Genomic DNA, 12,194 nt, shown 5'->3' with positions numbered 1-12,194 from the left:
GATTGTCTTGTATATTTCTGTTTTAACTGTGCTTGATAGAATTTTGGAAGATAATAAATAATGTAATGAATAATAAGATCTATTGGAGGCATGTATTCTAGATTTTATTTCTATACTAATTTTGTTATCTTGAGTAATCAATGTTCCAAGATATTTGAAGGAGGTGGCAATTAAATTTCTGGTTACCAACGGTAAAATGTTAATTTTCCCCTTGATTGTGATTTCTGCATGCAGTTAAACATTCAGTTTTATCCTGGCTGATTTTGTAATCCTAGTTTTCCAGCAGCAATTTTGAGTTTTCTGAATGTTGTTCTAATGTCTTCAAGCATTTTCTACAACAAGGCATAATATATAATCTGCATATCCTAATATTACTGCTCTGTTTATGTTATCTTTTACAATTTCTTGAATGCATTTTTCTAATGCTAAATTAAAAAGGATGGGCAAAAGTGCATCTTATTTCAATCCTGTCTTAATATCAAAAAGGTTCAGTTCAAATTCCATTAGCTAATACCATACTTTGGCTGTCAGCGGTGCAAATTTTGATTAGTCATATTCATACTGCTAGTTAATCTAATATTTCCCCAAAGTCCTTCTATATGAAAGCTATCATATGTTTTTCGAAAGTCTACAAATAAAATATGGATCTGCAGATTGTATTCCCATTTTTTTTTTTTCTAGCATCTGTTTAAGTGTAAATATTTGGTCAGCTGTTGATCTATTTCTTCGGAATCCCATTTGATATTCAGCAATATTTTTTTCAGCATAAGGTAAGATTCTTTTTAGATAAAATTTTGTAGCCTGCTGACGGTAGCAATATTCCCCTGTCATTTTCACATTCATATTTGTTTCCCTTTTTATAAACTGGAATGATTAGTGATTCTTTCCATTCTGCAGGTATCTCTTCTGTTTCCCATATTAAATTTACCAGCATGTGTATGAGTGGTTAATTCATTATCCGCATATTTAATGAGTTCAGCTACTATTCCATCAGCACCTGGTGCCTTGTTGTTATTGAGCAGCTTCATACTTTCCTCTACTTCAGCTAGGGAATGTTTAATTGTTTCTGGTTGACAAGTATGATAAGTATTCTGTTTGAAAGACACAGTAGGTTCATCACAATTTAGGAGTTTATTAAAATACTCTCTCCACCTGTTTGCTGTTTCATCTCTAGGTGCTAGTATTTGTCCATCGCTATTGATTACTGTTGTTTTCATATGTGGGCCTGTTTTTTTGTTTTTTAGTTTCATGGAAAAATTTTCTTGGATTATTTACTGTGAAGTATTTCTGGATTTCTTCAATCTGTTCACGAAAGAATTTTCTTTTCTGTTGTCTTATTTTATTGGCATCCTTGCTGCTCTCTTTGTATCTCAGAGAAGCACGAATATCAGCTGGGTTATTAAGAAACGTACTTTTTTCTTTTTCTTTACTGCCCATTCATATTCTTCATTGAACCATTTTGTATGCTGTATTTTACATTGAATTCCCATGTAATTTTCTGCTGCTACTTTTATGCTATCCTTGATATGATTCCAGATGTTTTCAATATTTTCGTTTTCTTTCAGTTGTATATTTTTCAATTTCAGTTTTAATTCACACTCATTTTCTTTTTTCTCTTATATCTAGTTTGTTAATATTGTATCTCAGTTGATTTGCATGCTGAAAAAATATTTACTGTTTATTTTAATCTTAAGTATGGCATCAATTAGAAAATGGTCACTATTACACTAGGTTGATAGGAGAAAAAGAGGAGACATGATAGAAACATTTAAGTTGCTTAAACAGTTTTATAGGACTGATGCAGGGCAAATGTTGCAGCACTTGGCTGCAGGAGACAGAACAAGGGGTCATTCCTGGAAGTTTAATAAAGGTGTGGTTAGTAAAGGGTGTGAGGACTAGATTTTTTGCTTGGAGAGTTGTGAATGAGTGGAATGGGTTGTGACCGCTTTGTCTGTTAATGGGTTCAAAGAGAGGTATGATAAATTGTGTGGATAGTTTTGGTCTCCTGCAATGAGTCTTCAGACTCCATGGAGATGCTGATATAATAATAACAATAAATTATTATTATTAATAAGAAAACAAAACTTGGATATGAAATTTTTAAATATATTAAAAATTTTCATCTGTTGTATATGGATGACTCGAAGTTATATCGAAAATCGGCACAGCAAACAGACTTTATTGAACAGTTCGTGTTTTCAGTCAGAACATCAAAATGAAATTTGGTTTAGATAAATGTGCAATTTTAATTTTGATCAAGGAGAAATATATAAAAGCAATTTCAGCTAATGAAACTAAAAATACCTAGGAATATTAGAAGACAGTGATATTCTTCATTCGAAAGTTAACACCGCAGAAGTACAATACACCAAAAGAGTTAGAAATATTCTGAAAACAAAACTCAATGGATTAAACACAATTACTGCAATGAACTCTTGGGCTATACCAGTGATCCGATACACAGCTGCTATAATAGATTGGACAAAAGAAGACCTGGACAAATTGCTTCGGGAACTAGAAAATTAATGACTATGCATTACATTCACAAAGTGATGCTGATCAGTTATACCTGCAAAGAAGAATATATAAGAATATGTGGACAGGGGTCTGCTGCAAGTGAGACAGACTGGAAGAAGAAATTAGTAAAAAAAAAAATTAAATCCACAATAGCTCTGAACAAATGTTTCAAGCAATTTCACATGAGGGCCTTCTAATAGTAAGAAACAAATCCAATTACCAAAAGGAACAGCAAATTAACTGATATGTGCTCTTGCAAGGCCAATTTCTTCGAGATAATGATGACATGACCAAGACATGGCAATGGCTACAATATAAATGTATTAAAAAATAAAAGGATTTATTCTAGCCACTCAAGAACAGGCATTACAAACAAAGAATTTTGAACATCCACAGCAAGTGCAGATTATGTGATCAGAAAGATGAGACTGTAGAACATCTAATCAGTGCCTGCAGCAAGATAGCGCAAACTGAGAATAAATACCACCATGATCAAATGGCCAAAATAATTCATTGACATGTATGAAAAAAATATGGTTTTAGAACTTTGATAATTGGTGGAAACATAAAATAGACAGTATTGGAAAATGAGATTCTCTGGGACTTTAGAACAGTGCTTCCCAAACTTCTGGATGTCAGGGCCCCCTTTGCAAAAATTAAAATATCCCCCCCCCCCCGAAAAAAATCGTAATAGAGAGATATATTATTATAATATTTATTGTATTTATATTCAATACAAAACATACACAGCGAATATTGCAAAAATCAATACTTTTTTGCCTCTTACCGTTTGGTTCTGAAGATGATGTGGGCTGTTCTGGTAAAATATGAAATACTGTCTTTTTTTTTTTTGAGTCCGTTTCTGCTTCTTCTGATTGTTCGCAGGAATTTAAAAAAATTTTTTTTTATCAGCCACTTATCCATCTCACGGTTAAATTTTTTAACGTAGAATAGATCAAATAATATCACCACTTACTGATACTGGCACACCACAGACTGATAACATGAAATTAGTGAATATTACCTGAATAAGGGAATCCCCGGACCAGGAACATTTTTCTCTTTTGTGACTTTTCTCCCTTTACGGTAATTAAGCCTAACGCAAAACAGACAGCAAAGGCAGGTTGTTAAAATGTGCATATGATTGGTGCAGTATTAACAAACGATCGCGCAACCGAAAGATAAAAGCATAGCTGACAATTGAGTCGAAATGCTAACTCTCTTCAACCGAATTCCATACGTGAAACTGCCATAACATTCATTATATATATATATATTACTTAGTTTTAACACTTTTACGAATTTTAACACGTTCGGTTGAATTTTATTGCTGCCTTGGGAAATCGCACTCACACACATCTAATTAATAACAATAGTTTTTAGTTAGATACTGTGTTTGCACATGCAACATATGGTTTTGTTTCAGTCTATACAGCATAGTTTCTGTATGAGGGGGCATGTGATTCATTAATTAGTGTGTTTTTATCCCAGTTGTCTCTAATTGGACTATTTGTTGAGAAATATATTACACAGACTCCTCATACCTTATTCACTGGCATAATAAAAGTACTTGTTTTTATTGCCTCTGCAGTATAGTAGCTGTTAGGGAGGGCGTGTTGTTTACCACTGCACGGGAGTTACTATCTCCCCACGTGAACTTGTTTAAGCTTTTTTTCATGTGTGAAGTATATGCAAAACTTTTATTGGTAACAGAAAACTAGCTCGGATGACAGTGATAATATAAAACGAATTTTGATATGTATACACCGATATAAAGTCAATATCAACAGTCCCTGATTACGAATGCATGATGAAAGGGAGAGGAAGATTTGGAGCTTCCCTGGAGAGCATTCGAAGTAAATACAATTAACCACTGCTTTGAAATGAAACATATGAATAAGCAATATTTACTAATATTCATTAAGTGCCGAAATATGCAGGAAGCAAAGTTCGTGAACCAACACCAATGTGTGAATTTTTCCATTAAAATATAAAAAATAACAAAAAAGAAATAATAAAAGTTACATACGTTTCTTTTAAAATAAAAAAAATCTACTTAGTCTTAAAACATTTTAAATTTGTTTTCATTATTTCACAGCCCCCCTCAACAAAACCTACGGCCCCCAAGGGGGCCGTGGCCCACAGTTTGGGAAGCGCTGCTTTAGAATACAAACTGATTGGCATTTGGAACACAATAGACCTGACAACACAATTACTGAACATAGATTGATGTTTCAGTACCTACTAATAACAACATAAACAACAAAGAATTGGAAAAAAATCACTAAATATTGAGATACGGCAATTGAAATTGGCAAGCTGTTGTTTAAACAAACCAAACTCATCCTAATAGTTATTGGTGCACTTGGTGCAATTTCAAAAAAGCTATCCAACTATTTACAAGAATTAACCATCAACAAAGTGACCACATATGATCTCCAAAAAATAACATTACTTGGAACATGTGGACAGACTTATGTGTTCGTCGAACATGTTGTTTATTATTTTAACGGTATAATAGAACACAGAAACTAAGTAAATAATTAGCATCAAGTTAATAAATTAATTATTTACTTAGTTTCTGTGTTCTATTATACCGTTAAAATAATAAACAACATTACTTGGAACAGTTCATATTTTATAATACTACCTCAAAGACTATTTTTAGATTCTTGGGCAGAATCTGAATTGCTTTGAATTACCAGTTAAATTGCTGTTTGAATGATATCTTGTTTTGACTGTGTAAATAGCATAATAATCACAATGAAAAGAGACATGAACATTGAAAGCAACTGCATCCTGAATGGAAAACCTATAAAACAAATAAAATGATTCAGCTATTAAGGCACAATTTTTAGTGAAAACAGGAAATTATATCATAATAGACAATGGAATATGCAAAGCTGGTATTGTTGGGAGTCAACAATCAATATGAGAGAAATCAAAACACTAAACCAGCTGTATACAAAATAATTTCGAAACTACTTTTAACTAATGAATCTGAGAGCTGGGTTAGAAATAAAACACCTTATCAAAGACTAGAGACATGATTTCTGAGAAGGATTGAGAGAGAATAAATATCAATGGCAGAATTATATTAAAAAAAAATGGAGATATTAAGAAGGAACCTGATATTGTTAGCATCTAGGAATGTATCAGAAAAGCTAATCTCAGGTGGTACGGTCACTTAAAATAGAATGGGAGAGTAAAAATCAGAAAAGTAGGTGTTTGATGTTAGGATGGCAAGAAAGAGACCAAGATAGACAAAATATCAAAAAAGGCACTAGGATAGAAACAAACTGAGAAATGCAAAGGAAGATGGATCACTTCATCAGTATACCAAAGAAATAAAAGCACTATTTAGAAATCAAAAAAAGCATTTAATAAGCATGTACAAAATAAGACTAATATAGCCAAATATAAAGAACATAAAATAATAAATGAAATAAATAAAATAAGATTCAAAGAAAAAATACTTTTTTTCAAAGAAAGAGAGAAACAAGTATAGAGAATGATCCAAAATCTAAGATTTATGTGAATACATAAATATACCAATCGTAGAAAGAGAACAATGGGAAAAACTACTCACTAAATTATATGAAGACAAAGAAGAATTAAAATGTTTGCAATATTTCTGATAGAAAACAGATCCTTGCAATTTTATCAATTGTAAAGGGTTATTATCAGATTAATGTGGAAGTTTTTCCCAGCATGAGGGCAGGGGAGAGAGAGAGAACAATAGGTCATCTTGAGGCAATCAGGGATGCTATATAGCATCCCTGATTATAATCATAAAAATGAGCAAATTGCTTTGCAAAATACCTTACATATCATAAAAAATTGGCATCCCTTATCCACTTCAAAGAGCAGCAACAGTTCCTAGACCTGTCAGGTGTTTGCCAGAATCCTTGCAGTTCTGATGTCTGTCCTGCCAGAACAGACATCAGAACTGCCAAATACAAATACATCATTCCACCACAATGGCCACTCAGGACTTGATCATGCTTTGGTTACCCACCACAGGATATACTGAAAGGACTTTCTACTTCCCCACAGCAAATATAAATACAAAGGACAATTCTTGGAATCTGCCTTAGCCTTAAGAAAATATTCAAACCTCAACAAATTTGGTCATATGAACCCCCCCCCCCCCATTTGGTAATCACTCATCTTCAGCCCAATGAACTATTTAGGGCTCACTTTACTATGATTTATCATGCTTCAGCCTCATTTATCCAGTAGTAGTGCTTTCATGCACATCATATCGTAATGCATTCCCTAATGATGATGATGATGGCAAATTGACTTGACTTAAATACTGCAAATATTAAATTTATCATCAATTTTCTGATATGTACCCTCAAGGGGTGTTCAGGCTACTATGACAGAATTACATGATTAAGTTTATGTTATTATTAATTCACTAACCACAATTTTTCTCCAAATTGTCTATTTACTACTTACTTGTCAGTACTGCAATATTGTTATATATAACATTTTGTGCTTCTAAGGAACTTCTGGATGCATCAATCTACCTAGACCTTGGTCTTCCTCTGGGTTTCTTTTGCCATCTTGTAACAAACACCTGTTTCTAACCTTTCCTCACCCATTCTATTAAAGTGGCCATATCACTTTCTTACATACTGTTGTTCACTTCAATGTAATACAATTTTTATCCTGCTTAGCACTAAGTAATGGTCACTTTCAACTACATTTGAAATTGGAAGTGATCATTAATTGGAATATTAAATTTATTGTAAGTAATATTTAGTCTATGCAGTTATATCCTTAAAAGAAACAGTTACTGTAATGCTTAATAATGCTGAACTGTCTTTTTGTTCTGCTTCTTAACACACATCCAAACTCAACTCTATCCCTTTTCTACCAATACTTCCATGGATAATGTTCATGAGCTTTCATCTATAGTTTTGCCTCTCACCTGAAATGCCATAACCACCTATGGTGTAACCAGATATCACCAATCTGCAGTCCAGTTTTAAAATCCACTGCAATAACTACCCATTCCTTTTCTGTCCACTACACTCCTCTGTAATCTTGTGAAACAGACTAGAATCAATTTCTGATCACCAAAAACAAATTTGTTTTCCCAACCTTAGCCTGTTTACAATACTAGTGTACTACAGATCCTCAACCTATCACTGGTAGTATTACTATGTGGAAACACAACCCATATGAAGCTGAAATTTAACCTGGAAAAAAATTTCTAATTAAAATTACACTAGTAATCATAAAACCATGTTTCTCTTGTTTTTATCCACTTTGGATTTTTTTTTCCTATGAAGAAATAAAATGAATTATGAAATATATAATAAAATGCTTGTTTCATGCACTTAAGTGAAAGCACAATATTTAAAAGAATCAGGCAAATTACACAGAACTTTTTGAAATGTTTTTCTGTGCCATTTCACAGATATCAGAACCATATGTCACTTTCGTCGAAGCCCTCATTTATCGACACAGCGATTAAAAATTGCTATTATAGTCCTGTACAAGATATGCCATCTCCATTATAAAAAATATCACTTACTACTATTCTTCAAGCTACTGTCACGATAGGTACCATTAATGATTGCAAGCTCCATCAGCTGTCTCTTCTTCAATTCATCTTCACCTTCTGTCTGGAAATATATTTACAAATTAACTTTTTTAATGAAATATATGATTACTTAAAAAAAAAATTCTGCACATAAATGAATATTATAATAATAAAATTATATTATAATAAAATTACTAAATGGAACAAGCAGTGATGACAGCACAGTGGTAAAACACTGACCAGGCATGCAGTCAGGAATACATATCCATATATGTATTCCTGAAATAGAAAAAACCATCAAAAGTCTTGAAAATGTGGAAAGGCAGCAGGAGTAGATGATATTCAACCAGAAATGCTTACGTATGGAGGTATAAAAGTCTTACAGTGGCTGCACTGCATAGTTCAGAAGGCCTGGACAGAGGGACGAATTCCAAATGATTGGAGTAAAGCTCTCATAGAACCATATATAAAAAGGGAAATAAAACTAAATGTGAGAATTACATAGGTATTTCTCTACTGAGCGTTCCTGGTAAGATATATGCAAGTATACTTGAGAAACTGTTGAGAAGGATTGTGAAAGAGAAGCTGGATTCATGCCAAATACACCCTCAGTCCAAAAAGAAACCGAACTTTTCGAAAATAGAAGAAAATAGTGGTGCCACCTGTTGTATCTTTTTTGTTGTCAAAAATGGCAACCTTCATTAGTGTTGTGTCAACTGTTTATGATATTTGTTTCATTAGAAGCCAAGTTATAGTGCCAAGAGTGACAGCGTGTTTTGACAAACGGTTGGAAAATGAGTTTCAAACAGACAGCTGCGATTGACTTTTGTGTAAAACTTGGTAAAAATTTTACCAAAAAGAATCAAATGCTTCAAAAGGCATATGGTGATCAATGCTTATCCCGTACTCAAGTTTACGAGTGGTTTAAGTGATTTCCAAGTGGTCGTGAGACGCTTGAGGACAACGAAAAACCGGGCGCTCCAAAAACTGGACTGAGCGAAGTTAACATCCAAAAAGTGCGTGATTTCATCAAAGAAAACCCAAAATCGTCTGCGAGATTGATTGAAGATGAACTGGGGATTCCAAAATCAACTGTGCACAACATTTTGACCGAGAGTTTGGGCCTTCATAAATTAAATTCGCGATTTGTTCCCCACAAGTTGACCGAAGACCAAAAAATGTATCGAATTGAACACTGCAAGGACCTCATTAAAACAGCTCATAAGGACTCAAACTTCCTTGACACGATTGTTACTGGTAATGAAACTTGGTGTTTTGAGTATGAGCCCGAAACAAAGTGCCAGAGTGCTGAGCGGGGACCACCCAGAAGAGGGGCATCAGAAAAAAAGTTGCTTGGAGAAGACAAAAGTAAAGACAATCCTGATTTGTTTCTACAATTCCAAGGGCATTATCCACAAAGAATTTGTTCCACCTGACCAAACGGTCAATGGCGAGTTTTATCTCGAAATTTTGAAGTGAGTGATAGCGAGAATTCATCATGCACAGCATCGATATCGTGATGTAGGCAGCTGGTCACTTTTGCACGATAATGCACCATCTCATTATTCGAACATTGTGAGACAATTTTTGAGCAAAAACCAATGTGTGTTGGATCACTCCATATTCACCTGATTTAGCACCCTGTGACTTCTTTGCCAATAAAAGGAAAGCGATATGATACCAGTGAAAATGTTCAAGCGGCAGCAGTAACCATGACCCTCAACAGCATCCCAAAAACTGATTTAAAAACTCATTTAACGAATTAATCGACTGTGCCAAACGCTGTAGCTAAGCTGAGGGAGAGTATATTGATTGAAATAAATGATTTGAATAATTATAATTGGCCTGCGTTTTATTTTCTATCAAAAGTTCGGTTTCTTTTCGGACAGTGTGTACAGGCTGTCAGGATCACATTTTCACTTTACGACAGACAGTTATGAAATAATGGGAATATAACAAAGATCTCTAAGTTTTGTAGATCTGGAAAGGCATATGACAAGGTGCCAAGAGAGAAGCTATTCAAAATGCTACAGTTATATGGTGTTAATGGGGCATTATATCAAGAAATACTTACTCTTTATTTGAGTTGTAAGTCAGCAGTTAGAATTGAAGGAAGTACAGGAAGGTGGTTTAATGTTAAATCTAGTGTCAGACAAGGATGTACATTATCCCCTCTGTTATTCATTATCTATATGGATCACATTATGAAGGAAAGTGGTATTAAACCTGATATCAAAATTGGAGATGTTAATCTCAGCTCTTTGCTTTATGTGGATGTTATACTTCTAAATAAATCCACTACAAGTCTGCAAGATTCCCTGACTACAGTGAATAACTGTTGTAATAGATATAGTATGAAGGTCAGCAATAAGAAGACAAAGACAATGAAAATAGGCAGACTCATCGAAAAAGTCAACTGCATTGTGAATGAAGAACCTATAGAACAAGTAAAACATTTCGGATACTTAGGCACAATTTTTAGTGAAGATAGTAAATTAAATATGGAAATGGACAACAGAATCAACGGAGCTGATATGATAGGAAGTCAACTGAATAAATTTATATGGAATAAAGAGAAATTAGCCAAAACACTAAATCAGCTATATGCAACAGTATTCAAGCCAATTTTAACTTATGGATCTGAGAGCTGGGTCAGAAGTAAAACACTTGACTAAAGACTAGAGATTGCAGATAGGAGAGTCCTGAGAAATAGGGACATGAACAGATGGCATCAATGGCAATATCATATTAAAAATGAGGATATTAGGAAAGAACTGGACATTGTCAGCATCCTGGAATGCAATAGCAGAGCTAATCTCAGGTGGTATGGTCACTTAAACAGAATGGAAGAGACAAGATTAGCAAAACAAGTGTTCTCTGTCCAATGACATTAAGAAGACCCAGAGGAAGACCAAGATATAGGTGGATTGATACAGTAAAAAGTGCCTTAATAGATAGAAATATAAGATCTGATAATGTTGGAGTCTTGATAGGTAACAGACTGATTTGGAGGAAAATTGTAGACAGGAAGTAAGTAATAATGTAATTTTTCATCTAGTACTATCATATCCTGTACACCCCCCCCCTTGAGGGTATAAATCAGAAATTTGATGACGATGAATATTATTTCAGTGGTACTTTAAAAAAGTCGTAATATTGCAATTCACAGGCTTCAAGAATATCACTATTATTTTCATCAAAGAGACAGACAAACTGAAGATTTCAGTTAAAAATAAAAATTTTCAAAAAAGTGATAGCATTATGTTGGTTAATGAGACATGCCTGTCCACCGGCATAGGTATTTAAAATCTCAAAAGGGATAATATGTGCCTTAAATTTAGTTTTATTAACCTGACATACTTTAAAGAGCACCTGTTTTTAACTGATTATCCCCTATGTTTGAAATGCTAATTAGTCTGAAACAGAAATATGGATAATTTATCTTCTTCCTTTCCTAAAGCACCCTAATTGTGATAAAGGATCAATAATGTGGGTATGTCCATTTCAGCAACTCCTAACAGTTTCAAAGTTTCAATATTCACTAAATTTGAGATAGATCGTTTAAGGTTTTCTTCAAAATAATGTTTTTATCTCCACTGAAAGCAAACTTCCAACTGGGGATAAAACTACGGAAGCATGTGTTGAAAGCTGTAAAACGTTTAGCTACTGTCAGATTTTGGTATTCTCTGTGACACTCACAACAGGGTCAGGTAAAATCCCGAAATCATTAACAAAAAGTACTAATCAAAAGAATAAAATACAGCATGGAAGTAAAGTGTTCTTAATGCATTCCTATTTACTCCTTGCCTAAGAAACAGATTTTTATCCTTCCTTTCATATTTCAGATGATTTCAACTGATTAATATTTAATCAAACATTTTTGTTAATTCACAAATCTAAATACTGAAAATTTTATCATCAAATTCCTGCCATGTACCCTCAAGGGGTGTACAGGATATGATAGTACTAAATAAAAAATTCACATCATTACTAACTTCCTATCTACAATTTTCCTCCAAAACAGTCTGTTACTCGTCAAGACTGATATTATCAGATCTTATATTTCTATCATCTAAGGTACTTTGTACAGTATCAATCCACCTATATTTTGGTCTTCCGC

At 33.6% G+C, this 12,194-nt stretch overlaps 1 protein-coding gene across 2 annotated transcripts in view; it reads right to left on the bottom strand.

The window, feature by feature from the left end:
- The window catches only part of LOC150099365 (protein held out wings-like), a 173,868-nt gene that overhangs the window by 61,247 nt on the left and 100,427 nt on the right, over positions 1 to 12,194 (bottom strand). The window contains exon 5 of one of the 2 annotated variants that reach the window (XM_090403985.1): positions 8,099 to 8,156. In XM_090403985.1, coding sequence (XP_090260111.1) covers positions 8,099 to 8,156 — 58 coding nt within the window. Of the gene's footprint in view, positions 1 to 8,065; positions 8,157 to 12,194 lie in introns of both variants that reach the window. The other variant, XM_090403984.1, reaches the window with a different exon arrangement.

This window comes from Typopeltis vanoorti, chromosome 14 (genome assembly GCF_054136105.1).
Source record: "Typopeltis vanoorti isolate ZY-2024b chromosome 14, IOZ_Tvanoo_1.0, whole genome shotgun sequence".
Classification (NCBI taxonomy): domain Eukaryota; kingdom Metazoa; phylum Arthropoda; class Arachnida; order Uropygi; family Thelyphonidae; genus Typopeltis; species Typopeltis vanoorti.
The sequence above is the reverse complement of the archived record's forward strand: the minus strand, read 5'-3'. Positions and strand labels throughout refer to the sequence as shown.